Source organism: Nannobrachium achirus (assembly GCF_963921795.1).
Source record: "Nannobrachium achirus genome assembly, chromosome: 17".
Lineage (NCBI taxonomy): Eukaryota > Metazoa > Chordata > Actinopteri > Myctophiformes > Myctophidae > Nannobrachium > Nannobrachium achirus.
Genome location: NC_137824.1, coordinates 40773525 through 40799974, shown reverse-complemented (window position 1 = coordinate 40799974; position 26450 = coordinate 40773525). Strand labels below are relative to the sequence as shown.

At 43.6% G+C, this 26450-nt stretch overlaps 1 protein-coding gene across 3 annotated transcripts in view; it reads right to left on the bottom strand.

Moving 5' to 3' along the window:
- Positions 1–11763: 11763 nt before the first annotated feature.
- The window catches only part of ctbp1l (C-terminal binding protein 1-like), a 30319-nt gene continuing 15632 nt past the window's right edge, over positions 11764–26450 (bottom strand). For 2 of the 3 annotated variants that reach the window (XM_080746200.1, XM_080746201.1), the window contains exons 6-11: positions 25904–26110; positions 21244–21458; positions 20172–20302; positions 18771–18898; positions 15334–15451; positions 11764–13999 (exon numbers count right to left, since the gene is read on the bottom strand). In XM_080746200.1, coding sequence (XP_080602326.1) covers positions 13813–13999; positions 15334–15451; positions 18771–18898; positions 20172–20302; positions 21244–21458; positions 25904–26110 — 986 coding nt within the window. In that variant the 3' untranslated portion in view covers positions 11764–13812. Of the gene's footprint in view, positions 14000–14389; positions 14443–15333; positions 15452–18770; positions 18899–20171; positions 20303–21243; positions 21459–25903; positions 26111–26450 lie in introns of all 3 variants that reach the window. The other variant, XM_080746202.1, reaches the window with a different exon arrangement.

The window sequence follows — 26450 nt, the reverse complement described above, 5'->3', positions numbered from 1 at the left end:
TCTGTCAACCTCCACTGCTCTCCTCTCTCTCTCTATCTCCCTGTCTCTCTCCAAATCTCTGTCAACCTCCACTGCTCTCTTCTCTCTCTTCTCTCTCTCCTCCCCCTACCTCTCCTTGTATGGAAAGGCAATGAGCAGCCCCCTCCTCTCTCCTACAGTACATCTCCCCTTCCTTCTCTGTCTCCCCCCTCTCTGCCTCTCTCGAACTCTTTACTTTCTCTCCCCCTTGTGTACGCACATTGGATGGGTGTGTAAACTCAGCAACCTCCTTTCATATTGCTGACAAGGTAATCAACACCACGTTGGCCTCTTTTAACGTTAGCCCGGCGTTCCTCCGCTCAGCGCAGCAATCCTGCGCGGATTTACTGACTGTACCGCTGCTGCTTATATGACCTCCAGAGGTGTAGAGTTGCTGAATAATGACGTGCGCCGGCACAATGAACACGCTGTAAAAACCCTGGGTGCTCATTTTGACTCTGTAGACAAAAGGCTCCCTGAAAGGGTCCATGTGTCTGTTCTCGAGAGTCCACATCAGCACTCAGGATTCTACTGTGCAAGGGAGGGCAGGAGAAATAATGTTGAGAATCAGTGTCTATCTGTGGTAGGGATGGGACAATATGCGATATTATCGTTTAACGTGATAAAAAACACTCACGATAATCGTATCACGGAGATTTATCGTGATATCGTCCTCCGTCATGCACTGGAATCAATTCACCTTTTATTTGCCGAGCTGCATATCCGGTACCATTTAAACCCTCTATAATTGGTAAAAGGTACTTATAATATACTGTACTGTCTTTTTTTCACTCTCTACCAAATCTCGTTGCAAAAAATAGCCGATCTACAAGCTCACAACGTGTCGCGTTGTGAGCTTGTTACAGATCTGCTATTTTTTGGCAAATGTTCCGCCCCAGGGTAATGGAAGTTGGATGTTTGATTATCGCGATAATATCGTAAATCGTGATTTCTTTGGTCACAATAATCGTGATGTGAAATGTTCATATCGTCCCATCCCTAGAGGGAAGGAGAAACAATGTTGAGAATCGATGTCTACCTGCGGACCTGACGCGACCTGGAGACGTCCCCGTCTGGAGAGCAGGAGCTTGGATGGAAAGAGCTTTGATTTCCACAATCAATCTGCTGATTGGGCGCTCCCTCCCTCTTCCTCACTTCAAACAGCCTCTTCCTCCACGAGGCAGCAGAGCCAGCTGTGCTCCCAGCGAAACAAGAAGCCTTTTCCTCAGGTCAGGAGAGAGAGAGAGAGAAAGAGAGTGCAGTGCATACAGTACAGCACAGTATGTGTTCGTCTATGTGTGTGTCATCCATCAACCTCCTCGCTTGACAAGGACTACCTTCCTAACCCTGTAGCCTTATTTAACTGGAACTATAGTTGTACTGACTCTGACCTCTAAGGACCTTTCCAGGGAGGGTGCTTACTGACCTCTAAGGACCTTTCCAGGGAGGGTGCTCATGTGCGTCTTGCTGTGTCACACTTTCTTGTTTTTTTTGTTTTTTTTTCTTGCACTGACCAATGGACACATTTTTTGTGTCCATTTTGTCTCTTTTTGACCCGATTATATCTTCTAAATCCTTCTTCTAAATCAGTGGTTCTCAAACCTTTTCATATCAAGGACCCCCAAAATGACATGTATTTGGCCGTGGACCCCCATCTCAAAATATGTTGACCCCCGCAGAAGCAAGTATTTGAGTTAAAAATGTTCGCTTTTAAAAAGATATATTGAAAGTCACAATATTAAAAAATAGCAGATCTACAAGCTTGCAGCGCGGCACTCGGTGCTGTGAGTATGTATATCTTCTGTGTTTCAATAGTTAAAACATTAAATAATTCTAGGCCTATCCACATCCATGACGCAAGAGACTAGACACGTGACCCTTTCTCACACACACACACACACACACACACACACACACACACACACACACACACACACACACACACACACACACACACACACACACACACACACACACACACACACACACACACACACACACACACACACACACACACACACACACACACACACACACACACACACACACAGGCTCCAGACTAAGAGGTATGTCATTGTGAAATTCCTTTTCCCGATCCAGCTCTCTAGCCCTCACCTCTATCTGGCTATAGGATTAACCGTGCCTGGGCTACGAGCAAAGACGTTTTAAAACCGACGGCAGGGCCTCATTTTCACCGCCTGGCCCATGGTGAACCTTCTAGGATGGAGAAGTAATGAGGACAGTGCAGTCAGGGGCGTCACAAGGGGGGGGGAAAGTGGGACTGAGTTACTAGGGCCCAAGGTTAATTATTTTATACTTTAGCTATTGAAAAATAGCAGATATACAAACTCGGTGCTGCGCTGCGAGCTTGTGGATCTGCTATTTTTGAAAAGTTGTGAAAATGTGTGCAAATATTTGAATATATCAATTTTTTAAGCGAACATTTGTAACTCAAATTTTGCTTCTGGGGGATCCCTGGAATTTTTGGGGTCCTTCACGTGAAACGGTTTGAGCACCACTGACATAGAAACATATAGGTTTTTTCAAAAAACCTTCGAAGGATTTGAAATATTCAAAGACTTGCACAAAACGTTCAAGCAGATATACAAGCTCGCAGCGTGGCACTCGGTGCCGTGCTGTGAGCTTGTATATGTGCTATCTTTCAATAGTTAAAGCACAAAATAACGCGTAATAATGCGTTCCCAGTCTAATTGGGTTAAACCCCCTCCCCCAATGAAGAACATTCATGGGAGGCCTGCAGTGAATCCTTGTACCCAGGGCCCAGAATTTGGTGCGACGCCCCTGGGAGCCCCTCCCTCTCCTCTCCACGCCACGCTGCTGTGCAATGTATACATTAAACTTCCCTCTCGGTCTATAAAAGCTTGCTATTGTTCCTCTCTCGCTTTCCCTCTCCTCCTGTTCCTTTCTCCAGAACTTTCCCAGTCTGTCCGTTTGCCTGTCTGTCTCTCGGCACCGGGTTTCAATGTCTGTACCCATCTGTCTGTCTGTTTGTCTGTGCAGCTGAAAGTAGGTTACAGGAAAACCCAGACTTCCCCTTCACTGCCCGCTGATTAATGACAGTGAGCTTCCAGTCCAGATTGACTCACATTGGACGCAACACATCAACGTGCACAGGCCCAAATATATAAAGACGTGCATTTCACATGCGCATGGAATGTAAGGATTGAACACATACATGATGGTTGAATTCAATCATATAGCGCCTAACCCTGACATGCACACACATATATACACACACACACACACACACACACACACACACACATCAATGGACAAGTACTAAGTCATTTGGCAAATGGGAACTGATCCCCACTCAGGCCTGCTTTTGAGAACGCACATCTGTACGGCAGTTATCAGGACTCTGCACACGCACACACTGTACCAGAAAGAGGGCTGGTGTGCCAAGCAAGCGGAGCTCCAGGTTGCCAGGCTGACGCAAATAAGTCTCCAAGCTCGCTGGAAGCTTTTCCTCCCCGTCAATCAGACACCGGGATCCACCGGCCAAGAGAGTAAAAGAGAGAGAGGCAGAGAGGCGCAGAGAATGTTAGAGAGGCAGGGGCTGACATTTCTAAAAGGGCCTTTTTGGTGAGAATATCGAAAATAGCAGACCTCCAACCACACTAAACTAAGCATAATCAATACTGGAGATGTGGCGTAACCGTAACAGCATGGATATCTACACAGAGAGGGAAATTCTGTCAACATAAGATGCTGCATTCAGGTTCAGGAGAGTTTGGACAACCCTAAGTACGTTTACTCCACAAAAATTAAGCTATTTGAAAACTTTTTTTACAGAGGTTACATTTAGTAATACCAGGCAGGGAGGCAGAGACCATGTACCGTTCCGCTGAATAGACGCCTGAGGTCAGGAGGCCAGGAGGGCGAACAGACTGGTATTCCTTTTTTACAGACTGGTAAAAGGAGCAGGGGCTCAAGCCCCCTTTGAGGTCTACGAGTGCAAATGCCTGCCGGGTTCCACCGGCCAAGAGAGTAAAGGAGAGAGAGAGAGGTAAACGGTGAACTCAGCACAGTCGGTTGGGCCGGTGCCACGCGAGCCCCCAGCAGGAGGCTCTCTGTCATGCACACATCATTCACCGCTGGAAGAAGAGGGGCACTCTGACGAACACATGGAGAACATTCTCTCTGTCCATTGTGTGTTACCATATTAGGGAAGAACGGAGGATTGGGAAGACAGAATGGAAATACTCCCAGGATGAGGCAAATAATTGCAGATGGCCAGTTGTTATGGTGTTGGGGACACGAGAATATCAAAATATTGTGATTGTCATTTTGATATCCAGTCCACTTGGTTAACTGGCATTTATGGTAACACTGCTGGGGTGATGCAACATTGTTGTTGTTGTTGTTGTCCAGCAGCGACACATACAGTATTTAGTGGAGGAGAGAACCAGGGGTAAATGTTTGTCCATGGAACCTCCGGGTTGCTACAGTCGCTCCAGCTCTTCAACGGGGATGGGCTGTCATCGGGGACTAATGCATCATACAGGGACGTGCTGCCCGGGAAAAAGAGTTGTAGAGGCCCTCATTGCGCGCTATAGAGAGAGAGAGATCTCTCTCTATAGCGCTGCTGCTACTCAAAGATTTGCCATTTCAGATCATGACAAAGTGACAAGCCAGTGGGCCAATTACATGAGTTATATTTCATCATTGTCGTGTGGAAACCTTGTACGTCCAAAACCATTTAAAAATTATTTAAACTAGTGAAAACAGACGATCTACAAGCACACAACGCCTCGCGGTGCGAGGCGTTGTGTGCTTGTAGATCTGCTGTTTTCACTACTTTTGTGCGACAGCCTTGTATGATGAAGCAGGGCTTTACTTTGCGAAAAAATGTACAAATTTGAAACTTGGAGATACGAGGTTTTCTGCCCGACAGTGACGATTTACTTGGTTGGCCGCCCAGCCCCCAAAATGGAACGAAGTTTAGAATTTTCCTAATGGCCGGCCTGGACAGGCCGGGAATGAACCGGCCGTTAAGGAGTTGTCCCGCTTTTCCCAATGGCCAGCACGTCCCTGGCATCGTACAGAGCGAGCGAGCGAGCGAGCACGCACGCACGCACACACACACACACTTTCCTCTCCTGTCAAACTACTCTCCTAAACGTAAAAGCTAGGACACTGCAGCACTTCAGTCAAACCTCTTGCATGACCCACCACGACCTAGTTTTTGGCTGTTTTTCTCCTTTGCGACCTACTCAGTAGAACAAACTCGTTACCCAACGAGGCGGCTCCAAACCAAGAACTCATAACCAACGCCATAAATTGTAGGTCCCGAACGAGCATTGTGGGAATTGGTGAGTCAAACGTCTGTTCTACAGGTTTGCTTGACGTGTTCCCAGATCTGATCGGAGACGCTCGTTAACTCCCCGTAAGCAGTGAACCTAACCCCCCCCACCAAACCACACACACAACTTTCTGCCCAGCGCAGCATGGGGGCTGGACATGCTGGACGATGCCGTGCTGTGTCCTGTTGCATAACCTTCCGAATGGGAATTGGGAAGCTGCGTTGAGGTGTGTGTGAATCAGGTCTGTCGCCTGTTAAAATGTTGTTTGCTGCGTGGGCCCCCCATCTCTCTCTCACACACAGGCACACTGTTATGTAAACTGCTTGTTCCGGAAATGGTGATTACAGAAACCAGCCACTGCCATCTTGACTGCGGGTTTCCAGGGGAAATTAAAAATAATTTATTATATGTATTTTTAGCAGGCATCTGCAAATGAGATTTTTATATTTCCTACCATTTTGCCTGTAATTTGCTTCTGTGTAGCACACCTGCAAAAGTACTGTAAAGTAACCTCTGCCCATAGGGGGCACCGCAAATGCATAAAGTTGCACCTATGTTGTACACGTGTAACCCCCCACCCCCAGCTTCCCACAACTCGCACAGCTTTTGCACGCGCGGTTGTGAGCCCTGGCTAGGCAACCCAGCCTGGCGAGGGGTTCGAGGAGCGCTCTTGCATCCTAACAGAGGTCTCCCTACATAATCGGGGGATATCTTTAGAAATAGTGTCAAATCCTGGAATAAATTCCTTACCAAAGAAATTCTTCACCAATGTGTTTGTAAAGGTGTCTAGTCACACATCTCACAAAGACTGAAATTCAGTTTCCCTAAGAAAATCTTTGACAGCTAGGGTAATTCTGGGTCTCATTCACTCACTATAGACTATACACACTATACAATAGGGGAAAAGATCACTCCCAAAAATATGCTTTAAGTGGGTTGTGAGGGGTCTAACTAGGTGTTTTTAATTATTCTGAATCCATTGCAAGCATTTGTTTTGCACCAAAAACATTCCTTGGGCTAGAAATGGACCCCCATACCACTGTGAAAAGTGATGACTCATCACTAAACCATCATTTTATGGGCTGTTTGTAGCCCAATGAATGTTTTTTTGTGCAAAACAAATTCTTGCAATGGATTCAGAATAATTAAAAACACCTAGTTAGACCCCTCACATCCCACTTAAAGCATATCTTTTGGGAGTGATTTTTTCCTCTATAGTATAGTGTATAGTGAGTGAATGAGACCCAGAATTACCCTAGCTGTCAAAGATGTTCCTAGGGAAACTGAATTTCAGTCTTTGTGAGATGTGTTACTAGACACCTTTACAAACACATTGGTGAAGAAATGTTTTGGTAAGGAATTTATTCCAGGAGACCAGGACTTTTTAAGATATCCCCCGACTAACACCATACATGGGCAACTGGCAGCCCGGAGGCCACATGCGGCCCCCACCTTCACTTTAATGTGGCCCACAGGTCAATACCGGAATACTGATATATTATTAATATCACAATTCCAAACATGACCTGCTTTAATTCTGTCAGTCCTATATTAGTAGCTTAATGACTAGTATAGTAGTCATAAAATGTATTTGTATTTAGGTTCATAAAGTTAACATGAGTATTATGACTAAATGCGTTTGAAATTAAATCAAAATTTTACATTTCAGGATTCCAATTCAAAAATAACAAAAAAAAATGTATATATATATGTATATATATATATATATATATATATATATATATATATATATATATATATATATATATATAAATGTTATTTTGTTATTTGTTAATTTAGGATTCCAATTCAAAAGAAGCAAAAATAGCCGATCTACAAGCTCGCGTCGCGCTGCGATGCGTCTTGAGCTTGTAGATCTGCTATTTTTGCTTCTTTTGTATGAAATACAAAGTACGAAGTAGGACGTAGCAATATGCAATGTGACCCTCTGGAGTGAAGGTGGAAATATAGTGGCCCTCTCCATCATCAAAGTTGCCCACCCCTGCCCTGCTCTCTATGGAAAAGTAGAGAGAGTCTGAGCGACCTCCTAATAGTCAAAGGGTCCTCAATAAACACCATTTGCTGTCTAGTAACGTTCATGTGAACGTTCACGTGGAAGCAATTTTGGGGCTGGTATTCCCCCGCCCTCCTTTCTACCCTTAGGGTTCTATGTACCACCCCCACATCCCTCCCTGACCCCCCCCCCCCCCCCCCCCCCCCGCCTTACCTGCCCACTCATAAAGCCTCTTCTCCTGGCATCACTGGGCCCTTATAAAAACGGAGCGATATATGGGCTGTAAACTATTTAGAAAAAAGGGTTTAGTAAACATCCTCGGGCTGCGGAGGATAATGGGCTTGAGAGACTGACAACACATCTGGACTAGGGATGGGACGATACGAAAATTGCATATCACGATTATTGTGACAAATGAAATCGCGATTTACGATATTATCACGATAATCAAAATCCATTATCCTGTGACGGAACATATGTCCAAAAAATAGCAGATCTACAAGCTCACAACGCAACGTGACACGTTGTGAGCTTGTAGATTGGCTATTTTTTGGCAAAGATATTTGATAGAGTGAAATAGATACGTATATTATAAGTACCTTTTACCAATAGAGGGTTTAAGTGGTACCGGATATGCAGCTCCCCAGTTCCCCCAGTTGGACGTAGCACATGGAAGGAACATGTTATTCCAACCAGTTCCTTTCCCCTCCATCAGGCGCCCCAGCTGGCCAGGGGGAGGCAGTATAGACCAGGATTAGTGCATGTTTTTTGTGAGGGTACCTACCCTAGGAGACACGGGGTGAACATGCAAACTCCACACAGAAAGGCCTTTTTGTCAACCCCACCTAGAGTATGGGCACTGATGACGCGGAGGAAAAGAACACGCCCCCTGCTCCCACAGCGTCCACGGCGGGAATCGACCCAGTACCTTCTAGCTGTGAGGCGACAGAACTACCGACATCACCGTGCCCCCTAGAAACAGTTTCTAAACAAAGACAGACATCAAGGACCACAAAACCAGAGTGACAGCCTGGTTCCAGCACCACCTAAGAATGGTAACGTCTTGTGCCTGTGAAAATATAATACAATGTGACTAGCATGAATGCAGCGGTTGTAGTTGGACTTGCTCTTCTATTGAGAACTTTAGATCCTTTAAAAGTGGTATCGCATCAATATCAAATTGCAATTTATCATTCTCCCCCAAAAGGGCTGTCCGTTACAGCTGAACAGTAACTGAGTAGGACATAAAGTTAAGGAATGCAGCTTACAAAAATAAAAATGTAAAAACAAAGAGATAATTTTTAAGATTTTATTAAAATACGGTGTGGAGTTTACCATCGGAAGTTACCATCACAAACATGATTGTTTCTAATAAAAAAAGTAAACAAAAACAAAAATAAAGCTTAAGAGCCTAGTTACAGGAGATTTTTTTCTCTTTTTTGTGGTTTTTGCAGTCTGGTGAAAGAAAAACAAAGTCAATTAATTCACGAGAGTGAGTGGAGAAAAAAAGAAAGAAAAACCATGTTCACATGTTGTAAAAATACATTTCCCAATTTCAACATAACACACAGTCACCCTTCAAACATTCATTCATTCATTCATTCTTTGTTAGATGGTTAGAGATGTCAGTGCCGAAGAAAGAAAAAGAAAAACTAAATACAGAACTCACTGTGAACGAAGGGAGAGAAGGGAGAGCGGTTCTGGAAGGTGGGGGTCTGCTCTACATTCTGAGGGTGGTACACTGAACGAGGTGGGGGTGGGTACGGGTCTAGAGACAAGAGAGAGAGAGCACGACTGCAGGAGGATATGTGTGCATTTGAACCCTGAGAGAGAGAAGTGACCAATTCTGTCCATAATTTTCCGTTCTTTGACAGGACGCCCACCACTGTCCGCTGTGCCCCCCTCCCCTCCCCTCCCTCCTCCCTCGAAGCGCTGGCCCGGTCCATGAAAGACAATTTCAGGGAGTAAGATTCTCACACCCCAGACTTAAAATATCAGCTGTAGTTTTGTGGATGTACAACCCCCAGGTTTCCTGTGTCATGTCTGCTTGGGCTACATGCACATACTACATGCACACTACTGGACACGGGACCGCTCGGGCTGAACTCGAAAAGCACCCCTTTCTTCTGCGCGCACTAGGAAATTACACCGGATTCGCGTTTGCAGCGTGAGCTCAAGAAGCAAACCGGACCATCAGCACATCAGGCTAAAGCGTGACTCCACTCAAGAGGAGACCCACGAAAGGTGCTTTTGATTTCGGTCTTCCAGGGGAGGGAGGGTCTTGTGGGGCTGTTGTGAGGGGCTTTTACTGCGGAGATCGGGCCTCAAACCTGAACCCCTCGTCTAACGGTGTGTCTAACGCCTACTGTGGTCAACTGTGTTAAGGCAGTGAGTGTTTCCATGGCGACTTTCTATAATAGCTAGGAGAGATAAGGCCCAGAGGATAGCGACTGGATGGGGCAGCTATACTATAAGACCCAAACAAAGTAAAGAAAACATCGTAAAAAGGACAAGGGACCTCTTATTTTCTCTGAAATGTTTCAGTACAACATGTAGAACACAGATAGGCAAAAATCCATAAAAATGAAATTCTACAATAAAACAATAGTTTTTTTTTCCATTACACAGTGCACTGCTGAACTGAAAGAAACAAAACAAAAAAACAAACATTTCATCATAGTTATCAACAGCAAATTTAAGATCACTATTTTGCTCATAATCCAAACTATGGGGGTTATTTTAAAAAATATATACTCATCACATGACAAGGAGAGCCTAACATCTCTGGACACAGACACGCCCTGTGTCACTCATAGACTCTGGGTGGGGAGGGGGGGTTGGGGGACTGTACATCACTGGAAACTGACCACCACAAAATGGCAACTCGGGTTTAAGCACTGGGGCAGGGGAGGGGTAGGGAGGGGGGGGGACAACAAGATGACACAGATTCTTTAAGCCGATAGCATTTTCCCCTAAAAACTTACATGCACTAAAAGATAGAGCAGCATGACATCAGGGGGATAAAAAACAAAAAAACGAAAAGAAAACAGCATCTACCTCTAATCGTTCTAGAAAAGATTACTAGCAGACCACGCCTCTTTTATTGAACTTCCGTTTCCATTAGCCGGTCAGATGTAGGAGGTCGATGTGAGACTGACCAGCGTGTCAGGTCACATATCTTCTATCGTGGGGAAGCACTGTGCTATATATATATATATATATTTCTTTTTTTTTTATTCCCACAATGAAGAAACGAGGGGCCAAAACTAAGTCAAAATTATTCAAGGCAAAGTGATAAAAGCATGTTCTGTGTTCTGAAGCCTGAGAATCCAACAGTGGCCCTCTAATGCTGTCTGCAAAGATAGTGTCAAATCAAATCACGGGGAGGTTTTTAAATCTCAATATCGATGCTACGATTTCACAACCCTTCTGGTCAGGAATAGCAAAGAAGTCTCTAGAAAATCTGTACAAAAAAAAACGGGTATGCACGGTACATTCAATATCTGTTACTGAGGTACTAGAAGGTATTCCCTTCACACCAGGGCCACGGTGTTAACAGTTACTTCTAAGGGATACTCCTTTGGAAAGACAACAGCTTGTTATCACAACAGGGGAGGAACCCCCCCTCACACACACAGACAGTTATTAAAGCCAGCATGCAAGAACCCGTCTCCCCAGATCTTAACCACATGAACCCTATACAATAAAGTGTCCGGGGTCTGCTAGTATTTCCCTCTACAACAAATCTCTGAGGTTCATTTGAACATCCTCTTTTAAGTGAGAGGGTATTTAAATTATATAAAAGGGAGCTAGGTCCTCCAAAGTAGTGATGTGGTTCCTTATTATCACTGTGCAAAATATTCTGTGAAAGACCTCCATTCGGAGTCAATTCTTCATCCAAGCATGCTATCAAACTATTTAAAGACTCTTACAGTTACAATGGGCCTGCTCGCCGACTTGACAAACACTACTAGCTTTTAAGAGCGCAATGACTTTGACAAAGAAGGCATCAAATATGTGAAGCTTCAGTGTAGACTGTAAAGGGCATGGTGAGTGTCCTTTATCAGAGAGACCACTGTTATGTTCATCAGGTTGTGTGAACACTTTATGGAAAGTTTTTCTTGTAGAATAGCTAATCTTGCAGAATAGCAAGTGGAATAACAAATCTACAATCTCACAACCCATCACAACGCATAGTGAGCTTGTAGATCTAATATTGTCTGCCAAACTGTTCACCCCAGAATAGGGACACTGGCATAGGCGTCAATTGGGTATGGCAAGGTATGGCGGCTAACATACCTTGGCTATAGGGGAAAAAAAATAATGTACTTAAAATAAATTCATCATGCCTGTTGCTAAGGTATGGCTACATGACTGGCGTCTTGCGCATGTGCAGGACACCAGTCATGTAGCCATACCTTAGCTTTTGCTGAACGGACTCCACTGGACACTAGGGTTCAAGTGGTTAAAGAGAATCAGAGCTCCATTCATCCCCTTGCTATATGAAAAAAGGGATGGGCGGATGCATACTGGTTTCATTGGAGCAGATGTGGTGTAGGGTGGGGTATGATGGCGGGAAGGGTTGGGTGGGGTGGGGTGGATTGAGTGAAAAAAAGCTGAGATCTAAAAGATAGACAGTGATCTATCCCCAGCCACCTGGCCCCTGTTGTTTTTGGAAGTCGGCAGTGTGTGATGTCGTCAGAGAGGCAAATGTGTGTTCTTCATCACGGTGTCTCCTATAGCTGACCTCTGCGAGCGGGGCTACTTCATTGAAATGAGATACGGTACCTTGGCAGGGCATTACTCATTGTCTACCACGGCCATGCAAGTGCAGCCCTGTCCCGCTGTGAGCGTTTAGATGGCACCCTCCGGTGGCCAGGGACAAACGGTGCAGCGTTTTGCTTTGTGCAGCAAGGAGGAAGAGCTGTGGATGGGAGGGAGGCCGTGTTAAAACACACCTCATGCACACAGCAGCACTTCAGCCATCTTAGAATAGATGGAAATCCAAACGTTTGATATGTGGCTGTTGTTCTGACAGAATCTTTTGCGGACAAACTGTTAATGCTTTTAAAGTGACATGATGGCCCCCGCTGGGCTGACGTGCGTTGAAGTTCTTTTTTTTTTTTTAGGGAGAATCGCAAACGTTGCATCGTCAAAAAAGGCGATGCAGAACAGTTCTGGGCCTGTTGTGAACTTGTGGCAGAGGCTGGGCTCACAGGAGGGACTAGAGTTGACCGTGATGAGAGGAAGGCAAGCCGAGGAGGAGGTCTTAACGTGCTCCAATGGGCCGGAGAGGCACTGCACTGACATCATTATGGATCCCCTGGACTGGGCAGAATGACACCAAGGGCCACAGAGGAGGAGTGAGGAAGAGATGGATGAGAGATGGGGAGGGCGAGGTTAGCCATAGTCTGTCAGGTAGGGCTGGGCGATATAGACTAAATCAAATATCACGAATATTACGTTTGACCAAATACCTCGATATTGATAGCAATGTCGTGATGTGAGAATCCAATTTCTCCTTTACATTTTTCAAAAATGTTCAAAAGATAGCAGATCTACAAGCTCACAACACGTGACTTTGCAATGTGAGGGACTGCATTTTATATCATAAAATTACGATATCCAAAATTCCGGGTGACTTTTAGTCTCGTATATCATGATATGGATATATTGGCCAGCCCTACTGTCAGTCAGGGGGACTGGATACACTGCTGTCTGTTTATATCTTACTACATATTTTGCCACAGAGAGGCAGAGGCAAGGAAAAAGAAAAAACAAACAAAACAAGAAGCCAAGAAGGAGAGCAGTAACATTAGAACATTAATGTACACGGGGAGAGGGGGGGGAGGGGGGATTTCAACCTCACTGCCACTATATCTGGACATCTCGGAACCAGAACAGAACAGCAGGAAGAGGCTCGCAAACAAAGCCTCGCTTTCAGAAATACTTAAAACTACAACCATAACAGATTAACAGGGGGAGGAACGTTTTTTTTTCTTCTTCTCTTTTTCCATTGAAACGACAAAAAAAAAAATCATACTAAGGAAAATAAACCAATTGAATTATTGAATCCTTGAGAAGAGTTATTGCTGACGTCGGTGTAGGGGTGGGGGTGGAAGGAAGGAAGGCGGGGGGAGGGGAGGGCTGGTGTGGAGAAAGATGAGTGTCCTAGAGTTTCTGACAGTGGTGTGTTGAGTGGGGAGGAGGCCGGGGAGAGGAGCTGTGGACGGGTCACTCTTAGCAGAGTGGGCTGGTTTATGTGGTCTGACGAGGAACCCGGGCTGTGGTGTGGAACCAAAACCAGACCGGATCAAACTGGTGCCGCCAATGTCAACTTGCTGGAGGATGGTGTGTGTGTGTGGGGGAGGGGGACGGGAGGTCCATGAAGGTGGGAGGCTGGGGAGGGGGGTTCCAGGGGGGGTAACGGAATGTGTTGGCTGGGTGGGGGGGCTATTGGTCGGAGGGGATGTCTCTGTCGGCCTCAGCTTTAGTGGGCTGCCCCGGGGACGGGGCGTGCGGGGGGTGGGAGACCGGGGCGATGCCGTGTGCCAGGGAGCCCGCCACCAGGGCTTCAACCCCTGCGCCAGCCCCTGGGAGACCCCCTGCTGCTGCCACGCTGATCAGACCGGCAGGAAATCTGGAGGGAGAGATAAAAGATATCGTCACTGTTTCAAATTTGTAAAGGTGTCTCCACACCAAACAGCCTACAGGAGACTCCTTCTGACTGTACACAGACTGCAAAGAACTGCAAAAAACTAAGCACTTATTTTTTTCAGACGACGCCGACTGTATTTACTGTATGGCAGTGGTGCCAGGTCTGCTCGTTGTAAGCAACGTTGATCCTGTTTTCCTATAATGTTGCAATTTGTGGGATGCTTTTGTTTGGGCTTGTTTCTGAAGTGTAGTTGCTTATTTGGCCTTGCTTTCAACATTATTTTATAAAATAACTAATGTAATAGAGCTCAGAGGTGAAACTGTTGCTGCTTTTGGGCTTATTTTCATAGACCTGGTCGCTTATTTCACTCACAGAATCTGGCAACCGGTACCGGACCCGGAGGCACTCTGTGTTGAGTGTGTTCTCTGTGCAGAGGAGGAAAAGAAAACAACAACACGTGCAGCTGCTGCACTATTACTAGCCTACTACTAGCTTTGCTTTGCATCAGATTGGAATAGGAATTGAGAGGTGGGATTGAGAATATGGTATTTAGTAAAAATATGCGACGGGAAAATGTCTCTTGCTTATTTTGGCTTGGTTTTGCAGCAGTAGGCTGTAGCAAACTATTCTACAACTCCCTCAATCTTACCGACGGCCAGGGGCGACTCAACAAAACTGAGCAAGTCCAGTTTTCGGTCGATATTGGTCGATAACGTTCCCGACCCGCTGCCGAAAACCTGACGATGAGCTCCCGTTCGGCAACAGACGCTATCCGCCGCCTTCCGCCGCCGATTCGCGGCCGAATCGGTTTGGTTAAAAGTGCCCTTAAGATTTTTCGCAAAGTAAAGCCCTGCTTCACCATTCAAGGCCGTTGCACAAAAGTAGTGAAAACAGCAGATCTACAAGCACACAACGCCTCGCCTTGTAGATCGGCTGTTCTCACTAGTTTAAATCATTTTTAAAATGATAAATACAAAACAAACGGTTTTGGACATACAAGGTTTCCACCCGACAATGACGATGTGTAGTGTGGCAGCTTGACTAGAAAACCATGACAACCATTCCAACTTTTACCTATCGCAATACATTTGCTGCTTGCATTACTTTCATCATAAACACAGTAGGGCTACAACTATCTGTTATTTTCTCAGTGATTATTCCATAAATTCAATAAAAACTAATTTAATGCTTATTATAATCTATTACAAGCTCGATTAACTGTTGCACCCCTATTATGTTTGCAGCTTGTATTTCTCTCATCACCAACGCAGCACTAAAATCCAGGTTGAGCCAAGGTCCTGGTCCTCTCCTCTCACCTGTAAGCTGCTCCATTGAGCTCAGGGTGAACAGTGGCAGCTTCCATGCTGGGCCACTGGGAGGCTGCCATCAGGTACTCCTTATTCACACAGTTCTTTAGACTGTCAGGGATACGGCCTGCAGCACCAAGGAAGGCACAGTGTTACCATGCTGGATAAAAGCAACCCAACACCTTATTCATTTATGTTTTTTTTGCTCTGTAAATGAAACATATAGCCATGTTACCATAAGCTTATTCAAAAATAGGAAATTTGCATTAAGACAAAGTGAATTTAGCATGTTTCCATTTGCAGGTGTCATTCGAATTAGCGACGGTTGCTTGAGTTGATCGGGCTGATTTTTTCAGACCGAACCGAGACGTGAGCACTGCACGACTGCTGTGACTCGATCGCTGCACAGTGCACACTCATCCTGCAAGTTTCAGCGTCCTCTGGAAGGTGGCCGATCTGCAAGCTCACAACGCGGCGTGGAGACGCGGATGCGAGCTGCTGTGAGCTTGTAGATCGGCCACTTTTGGCACGCAACACCGTGTGATGAGGAAGGATTAGCCATGGATGACTTGACTCCGGGAGGTGAAAACGGGAGGAATTTACACAGTCCGTGTCACTCTGTGTGTAACAAGCAACCGGTTTGTTTTGTGGGCTAAGTCGGCTAACGCTATACATTGGTCGTTAAGCGCAGGGGAAAGTGTTAAGTTAAAGGACGATATGGACCCAGAACGTCATAATTTATTCGCATTTATTGTCTGACCCGTTTCCACTCACAAATGCACATTTAGTTTATTTGATAAAGCCTCAAAATCCACCTCCTCCAAATGGATAAAGGTTTTTGCGGATAATGAAAGTTTATTCGAATTTTGAAGTGTTTCCATAAAAGAATTATGCGAATAAGCCTTAAGGCTTTATGGAAACGCCATTTATATTAACTTAGATCTGTCAATGTTCCAGAAACATTCATATGACAAGGAAATGTTAATCTACCGTATGTAGGTAAAAATGTGTTACTCTGCCGTGACACTACAATGTAACAGTGGCGACAGCCCACAGCCAATGATGTGCCTTTTCCTCTAGGACACACGGTCTGAGTAAGTCAAGTAACTCCTCTTATCAAAGCCCCCATTTAACATCAGCATCTGTCACTTTTGATTTTAACCACTTTAACCATTATTGTGTACTTTGGCTATTCAAAAATAGCCGATATGCAAGCTCATGAAAATGTGTACAAATCTTTGAATATATATATTTTTTAAAGTGACCATTTGTAACTCAAATCTTTTTTTCTCAGGGTCCCTGGAACAGAATATTTTGAGATGGGGGGTCTGCGGTAAAATACATATCATTCTGGGGGTCCTCGACATGCAAATATTTGAGAACCGCTGATATGGAAACATAGCTTTTTCAGAAAACCGCTCGGATTTAGAAGACATTTGTAGAATCGGTATTAATATGTGGAATAAAACATTTAATTAATCATTTGTCACTGATGTTAATGACCTAAAACTAATAATAAAGCTTCATTAGCTTTATGAACTTTTGGATTACATAGATATAGCCTCCTATAATCTCCTGGGTACGTTTTAGATGCCACCATTATTTCATGACCTGAAAGAGTAACAACTTAGTCCCCCCAGGAATCTGCAATCCTGATTCTGCGGAGAACAATTCTTGAATGCGCAGCTTGATAGTTAATATTCTGCGGTCATTAAAAAACAACCTAAAATGAACAGTTATCAGCAAAAAATGATTGTGTTCTAATAATAAAGTACAATCCTTCATGAAATGTCTTCAGAGTAAAAAGAATGAGAACAAATTCAGCTTTTCTCACAATATATTGCAAGAAAAAGAAGAAAAGAAAAGCATCCGCCCACCCAATATCATGCAGCTCTGTAGATAGTAATTACATTCCACTGGCAGTCAGAAGACACCGATTCAACTAAGGCCATGGCTATACGGAGCTGGATTTTTCATATATCCCGGTTTTTCAGATATCCACATAGAAAAATATCTAGGTCCACACAAGAAAGATATCTAGCTCTAAAATAATCTGAGTCCCCAGACCTCCACTGGGGTACAAGCACACACACAGTAAAGTCTTAAGAGATATCCGGGTACCGTGTCTACACGGATCCAGTGAATCGGATATTTTTCAATGTCTGCACTTATTTATCCAGTTTAAAAAATATCCAGCTTCGCGGCCCAAATATCCAGCTTCATGTGGCTGCAAGCCCCAACAGCACAAAAAATCACACTCGTGTGAACTGAGCGGTGGTGTGTGTGTGTGTGTGTGTGTGTGTGTGTGTGTGTGTGTGTGTGTGTGTGTGTGTGCAACAGCGCCCCTCCCTTAACATGTGTGGTCAGAAAAGGTTACTGCAGGCTACAGACAGACAGACAGACACGGAGACAGACAGACAGACAGACCCACACGGCCACGTATAGGAGCGTTGTGACCACCGCTCAAAAAATGTCTAGCTTCAGAAATATCCAGCTCTGTGTAGCCATGGCCTAAGAGAGGAACTCATCAACAACGGCGTTAATGGAGACGGTTAACATTGAAGTGTTAAGAGAGAGACCCTGCCATGGTAGGGACACCCGAGTCCCACCATAAAAACTACACTGAAACCTCAAAATCACATCCAACAAGTTTATTACTTCTACAGAGTAGTCAATTTGACACACCAACAATTCAAATCCCTGATTTGAGAAAAGGACTGCACATAGATACTCCTTTTCAGACATGTCGGGGACATTGCACTGGCCGAATAATCTCTTGCGCATTAAGATACATGCACTGGGGGGCGCCCGCTGGCCTAGTGGTTAAGGCGCATACCACATACTAGGCTATGATGCCTGCTGGCGTCGCCGGTTCGATTCCCGATCCGGACGACCTTTGCCACATGTCATTCCCCATCTCTCTCCCCATTTTCTGTCAGTCTACTATCCTATCAAATAAAGGCATAAAAAAGCCCAAAAACAAATCTTTTAAAAAAAAGAAAGAAAAAAAAAAAGATACATGCACTGCCCCCATGACCTCTGGACTAGGGATGGGACGATAAGCTATATTATCATTTATTGTGATGAAAAAACACTCACAATAGTCTTATTGTGAAGATTTACTTTATATCATGAAATCGTCCTCCATCATGCACTGTCTGGGATCAATTCACCTTTTATTTGACCAGCTGCATATCCGGTACCATAGTCTTTTTTTCACTCTCTACCATATCTCTTTGCCAAAAAATGGCCGATCTACAAGCTCATCGGCTATTTTTCGGGCAAATGTTCCACCCCAGGATAATGGATGTTGGGGATATTTCGATTATCGCGATAATATCGTAAATCACGATTTCTTTGGTCACAATAATCGTGATATGACATTTTCATATGGTTCCATCCCTTCTAGAGAATAAATGTTAGTTATTGGTGGAAGAGTGTCTTACCAGTAATAGCACGGCGTACCTCCCGGGCTGCCTCCTCCCGTGCCTCTACAGAAGCCTGCTCGCTGTACCAGGATGTGTGGGGGGTACAGATCAGATTGGGGGCATCCTTCAGGGGCCCTGTTGAAAAGCTGGACACCACGGAAAAGAAAAAGGTACTTTAACTCTTTTACAGCCTATGACAAGCGCGTTCGTCATTTGACGTGCCGTCCAGTCTGCCACAGCGAGCATTGGTCTGCGGTCTGTGGGTGATCCTACAGCACTGAGAGAGCATGAGATTCACGGCTGTAAATCCCTTTTATTGCCATATATGGAGTTCCCTGTGATGCCAAGGAAACCAAATCACTTTTATGCCCATATATGGAGATATATATATGTCATCAATATTAACTCATTGAGTGCCTATCCCGAATTAGTTCGGGATATATGATCGTATCACAGGGTGCCTATCCCGAACAAGTTCGGGATATAAAAAAAAAAAAAAAAAAAAAAAAAAAAAAATTTTTTTTTTTTTTTGAAAAAATTTTTTTTGAATTTTTTTTTTTTTTTTTTGGACCCCATCAAATCTGGTGAACATGATTTCAATCGCGATTTTGCATGTTCCACCCCCATACAACCCCATCTAACATACAGGGCAGCCATTTTTGTTTACATTACATGTAAAACATAAGGGCGATTATCTCAAGAATGCCTGAACGGATTTCCAATCGGATTTTTTTGTTTGAAAGCTGTGAACAAACTGCACAAATCCACTCTGGATTGCATTGGATTTTTCAGAGCTCATTCTTCTCTGTTTTTTTCCCATGCATGAGGTGTGCAAGGTTTAATCATGGCTAAGTTGACGAAAATAAGGCTTCTAAAATGCTTGGTAGCCAATAGCTAACTTCAAGCTAACTTCATCCTCTTCCTGTACATGCAGTCATGCACAAAGGAAAGTGTTCAGGCAAGTCATGGCTGCAGGGCTTCTGCATATACCAGCATATCTCTATGGGATTTTCTCTGGCCACTGGGCGCCCTCTAGTGGTGAAAGGGGTGGCACTAAATGAGTTAAGCTCATATCTGTGAATGCCAATATATAATCACTGTGATGTCAGGGGAACCAAATCCCTTTCATTGCCATATATGGAGATCCCTGTGATACCAGGGAAACCAAATCCCTTTGGCCAGATGGCCAAGACATGGCGCGCCCCCGCCCTTTAGGGCGAGGTCGCTTGTCGCCCTGAGGCGTCTTACTGGTTCTACAAATTCTCAAAGTTAAGTGATTTGCTGGCAAGAGCAGAAAAGACAATTAGCCTTGCTTAGCCTACATATGGCAGTAAAAGAGTAACTAAAGCATCATTCTACAAAGAATCAATTAAACCATGTTCCATGCATGTCAGAGGCTCAGTTGGAAGGCAGAGTTACCTGAAGGGCTCCGTCTCGTGAACGTCCAGGGCAGCCCCTCGTATCCGTCCCTCCTTCAGGGCCTGAGCCAGTGCTTTCTCATCCACCAGACCCCCTCTCGACGTGTTCACCAGGAAGGCTCCCTGGCGCATCTAAAGCCCACAGCAGCAACATATTTACTGAGACAGGACAGTGGGCGGTGATTTGGATGAATGTGAATTAAGCTCGAGCCAGCCAGGGATTGGAGATTTATGTACAGTGTACTATTTATTCACAGTAGTCCATTTTCATGAAATCCCATTGCATGAAAATACACTCATATAGCAATGTTAAGGTTGTTGTACGAGTCCGTGTTCAGTGCATCACCTTTATGTTTGATTGGGCCTCACAACAGAACATGTAACACAATACATGGGTCATAATTCGATTCATATGCCTTCATGCAACACGATACATTTTATATTATGATCCATTGAAATGCACCAAAAAATAAATACAGATAGACCAACTGGCCAGTTCTACTTTTTGAATAGATATCTACAGTTTCTCTCCGAATGTGTATCAATATGACCTACGGGCTAGTTAATCAATACGGGATCGCGAAAAATATTGTCATGCTTGAGTAGGGATGGGACGATAAGCGATATTATTGTTTATCGTGATAAAAAAATACGATAAACGTATCGTGATGATTTAATTTATCGTGAAATGGTCCTCCGTCATGCACTGGGATCAATTCACCTATTATTTGCCGGGCTGCATATCCGGTACCACGTAAACCCTCTATTGGTAAAACTTACTTATAATATACGTACTTGATAGTCTTTTTTCACTCTACCAAATAGTCTTTTTTCACTCTACCAAATCTCTTTGCCAAAAGATTGCCGATCTATAAGCTCACAACGTGTTGTGAGCTTATAGATCGACAATTTTTTGGCAAATGTTCTGCCCAAGGATAATGGATGTTGGGGATATTTTGATTATGACAATAATATTGTAAATCGCGATTTCTTTGGTCACAATAATCGTGATATGACATTTTCATGTCGTCCCATCCCTACTTGAGAGTACAAGGAAATGCCTTGCTGCGTACCTGTTTGATGGTGAAGTCGTTGATGAGGTGGTGGTTGTGTTCGTTGAGGCTGCAGTGCAAGGACACGCAGTCAGAGTGGATGAGCAGGTCCTGTAGGGTGGCCATGCGCTGCAGGCCCAGCGAGCGCTCCACTCCGTCAGGCAGGTAGGGGTCATAGAAGATCACACCGAAACCAAACGCCTTGGCTCGCAGAGCCACTGCCTGGCCCACGCGACCTGCACAGCAGAGAGACATGCCAGTGTTAATGTTAGGCAAGGTCCTCGAAATCGCTCTTTTATATGAACACTTGGAGGCATATTTATTAAGGCCTTTATTTGATAGTATACAGTAGACTGATGGGGAGAGACACACAGCAAAGGTTGTCGGAATCAATCGGGAGTCAAACCCACAACACTCTTTCAGGCAGCCTAGTTAGCCAGACCACTACACCAGCTGCCAGAGCCCACATTATAAACTACACACAAAAAGTTAGGAACATAAACTTTGTCCATTAACAACAAACACAAGAATACATTACATTACAGCATTCATAATACAAATATGAGTTTCATCATAAGGATCAATACAGTTCCACACACACACACACACACACACACACACACACACACACACACACACACACACACACACACACACACACACACACACACACACACACACACACACACACACACACACACACACACACACACACACACACACACACACACACACACACACAGGCCTATCGCACCCCTAGGGTGCCCATAGTGGACTATGCATGGCAGGGGCATCCCCTCCCCTCCCTGAGCCATGCCTAGACCTGGCCGCATACCAAAACCAATTTATTAGAACAGAAAAAACATAATAATAATAGTAAATAAAAACACTAGATAGATCATCAATAAAAAGTCATCATAGTTATCGCACCTGGTTCCATAATTTTTAACTGCCCTAAAAATAAAAGATCTACTTCCCATAACAGTGTTTATTCGTGGTAAAACATAATGATCTTTGTGTCTTGATCTTGTGTTGACCTGATGTCCATCACAAACTAGTGACAGTCTGTTCTTTAAGCCAACCGGTTTGTTAGACAAATGAATTTTGGAGATCAGTGCAAGAGACTGCTTTCTAACACATTCCAGTACTGTGGGCCATCCCATTTTGCTATGCAGTTCACTTGTACAAAATTCATATCCACATCTTAAAATCATTCTAGCTGCCTTGTTTAGTGTAATCTGTAGTCTCTTCCGGTCCCTTTGAGCTGCATTAGCTCACCTTTAATAATACTAGTTGGTATTGTGTTTGATATAATTTTTATCATTGATTAGTCACCTTTACAACAAGGTACAGCTTGTATGCACAGGGTATTTGTGTAATGAGCAACACAGCCAAACGTGTGGGTAGAGCCCCCCCCCAACATTTGCCAAAATGACCTGCAATACTGTTCTGTACGGTTTGCTGCTTGGTGCATTGAATGATTGCACTCTCACAGAAAAATAAGGAAAAGAAAAAACAGCACATATTGGCCATTTTTACACTTTGTTCATTTTAAACTTCGTGTCAGAAAACAAGAGTGAATGCCAGCAAAACAGTACTATTGTAGCCCATATTGGCAAATGATTTGGGGGGCGTTACCCACACGTTTAGCTGTGCTGTGCCGATGCTTACAAGCTGTACCTCGTTGTAAAGGTGACTAATCAAAGATATAAATGATAAAACACAATACATACAATTGGTATTATTAAAAGGGAGATATAATAGACTGAAGTTAGATTTCCTAACTTTTTGTGAGTAGTTTATTATACACATCCTATACATACAGGAACCCAACACTTTATATTTATAAAAGTGTTGGATGTTTGAATAATATAAAATGTGGTGTTTGTGCGTATGCTCGCTAAGGCTGTCCCGGAAAAAAACATAATCATAGACATATCGACATGCATGCAGCACCCAACAATATACACTACAGGGTTCACACTCATTTTTAACAATGAATTTTCAAAGCTTATACACCCCATTTCCAGGTCTATATGGTATATAATACACAGACCCATATGGTGCAATAATGAGGCTTTTATACATGTGTGCTACCAATGCCCCAAGACAGACTGGAGTGAAGCATATACTGTAGCTCTTTCATTTCAGAATAGAGACAACAAATTACCTCAAGTCAATGATAACAGTGCATCGTTGCCACAATGTAACTACTAACTAGAAATATGCCCTCAGTTCAGTAGAGTGCAATTCTCCACCAGGAGGCAAGCATTAATAATAACAGCAATGTATACAGTTACATCGCTAACTACAGCCATGAGAGAGCAGCATGCGATTACCCATTGTGCATAAGTTTGTTCGCATCACCCAAAGCATGTTATTTCCAGCATGTGTAGCATGTCAATTGGTTTAAAATAATAATAAATGAATTCCTCTAATTATCTCATTCAGAAAATTAATGGTGCTGCAAATTAGCTGCAGCAGTGCATATTTTAGCCAAAAAAAGCTAATCGATCTGAATTAGAGGATAATAACCAGATGTGTTGCGGAGGCCTCGGCAGTGGTCTAGGAGGATTTTTACTGCACGCCTCTCCTTATCCCCCAGAAATACAGCCTGATAAGAATACCAATTATATTGGTAAAGTTTTTTTTGTCTGGAGCTAAATCTCACAAACCTCTGGACCAATCACCAACAATGTTGTGCCAGTAGTCCAGAGAACTTGGCACATTTTAGATATTTCACTTTAATTAATTTATATAATCCAAGACAATAAGGCTCTGATCAGGCTGAAATGTTTCCCAAATTTGGAGTCCTATCTGACGTCACAGGCTGGCTAGTGGCCATATGAAGTCTGAGATCCACAACAGAGCTACATCGTTATCTTGTTAGGAAATGTGGTCTAGGTTTGCATCTACTCTTTTTACTGGGTGGGTTAGTATATGTGCACAAAGGAAGATAACGTTAGTTCAATCTGCTCTCTCCTTTATATTATCAGCCCGTCTGACCTTTCAAGTGTACATTATCAGCTGATTGGGAAGTCCAAAGTTGTGAATTATATTGTTTGTGCTCTGAAATGTAGGCCTGTTGTTTATGCAATTGAAATGGCCAGAGGAATGGAAAAACTGTCTTGCCCTTTACAGTAATGATACCGTTACACCTCCTGCTACATAGCCAGTAGAACTTAACTAAGCAGAGCTATAAAATTACCCAGAGGGTCAGCTAGTGTTAAAAGTCTAAACTTTTTCAAATAACAAAACAAAGGTCCTACGGTGATGTCACCTTTTTTGTAGAGGGGACAATGCTCTCAAAACTTGATAATCCAACACGCTAAATATGATTTTTAGCATTGGATTCTGTCCATTTCAGAACAGTATGAAAATCAACTTGGAGATACTTTAAACTTGCTTGGTAGACAACATGCTAAATATCATGGCATAGTTATTTTCTGTTTGTGATATTGTATTAAATAATTTCTATTATATGTAACATCAACCACTGTGGTGGAGTCTGAGGAAGTGACATCGGGCCGGATTCTTTTCTGAATTATGATATCAAACGAGACAGTCCAGCATATTGTTAAGCGATCACAATCCCTCTGTTTATATTAATACCATCAACAAATCCTTATTGATATTCTGAAAATATATGTATATATATATTTTAGCAGTACTTAATCATGTTTTATGACTAGAACTAGACCAATACATCAGCTGGTCAATGTTTATCAGCTGATAAACATTGACAGTATAAAATAATAGGGTATTAGGCATTCAATCCACCGGTTTATCTTTCCTTTCTTCCCCTCAATTTTTTATTTTTTTCTAATATTCCCATCAGTCCATACAGGATGATTATTTCTGGTTCCGTCATAAAAATAAATCTATAGAAGGAACATTTCCATTCATAAAAACACAATTGTGGAAAGGATCAATCCACCACGGCATCTGTGATTCTTTTATTACACATGAAGACGTGTTATGGTGCCCATGGCAACAGCGTCAGCGGTTCCACAGAACTGAACACAGACGTAGGGCACTTGTAATCTATACTTATACTACTGTATATCTAAAGCCTGATCTATACTTCGTTGTACAACGGTGTACGCATTAACCCATTTAGGCCTAGAATTATTGAATGCTTTAATTATTGAAAAATAGCAGATATACAAGGTCACAGCGCGGCACCGAGTGCAAACATTTGTAACTCAAATATTTGCTTCTGGGTGGTCCCTGGAACAACATGTTTTGAGATGGAGGCCGCGGCCAAATACATGTTATTTTGGGGGTCCTTGACATGAAAAGGTTTGAGAATCACTGATTTAGAAGAAGGATTTAGAAGAAATTTAAAGGATCGGGTCAAAAATATTCAAAGACTTGCACAAATGTTTACGATTTTTCAAAAATAGCAGTTCTACAAGCTCGCAGCCGGCACAGCTGCTATTGTTTAATTATTAAAGCATAAGATAATGGTTAAAGTGGTTCAAATCTAAAGTGAAACAGATTTGCGTTCAGGTCTAAATGGGTCAAACAAAAGTTCAATAAACCCAAATATTTCCAAGATGTTCAAGATCCAGTAGGAAACAATACATTATTCAGTCTGGCATTCAGACAGAATTAAAACAAAATCAGCAATGTGTGACGATAGTAGTCAATCGAACACTGTAATCTTCACTCCACTCACCAAGACCGATGATGCCCAGGGTCTCTCCCCGGATGCGAGCAGCACCGCCCGCCACCTCTCTGATCTGCTCCACGCTGGAGGCGCGGGTTCCCTCTCTGAGAGCCTGGTGCATCCAGGTGACCCGCCGGTAAAGGTTGAGGATCAGACAGAGCGAGGTGTCCGCTGTCTCCTCCACCGAGGACGCCGGCACGTTGCACACAGCGATGCCTGGATAGGATAGTAGGGAGGACCAGAAATGAGCTTCAGCGGGTGTCGAGAGCACAACGGCAGTGACAGGCAGCTTGCTTTTGAAACAAATGGTTATTCGCTGTTCTCAATAAGGCAGCTCTCTACGTTCTAGTGGAACAAATTGGGTCCTCTCAATTTGAAATCTAAAGGAGATTAATACAAGAAAAATAAATACGGACATACTGTTGTACACTTGCGGAAAATGTATTGAAATGCAACATGTTTGTCAAAGACCGACTTCGGGCATACAGAATGACTGGAGTGTACGACTGTATGCAGGTATTCACTTTTCTTATAGTCCCTGTAACAGAAGTCCAAT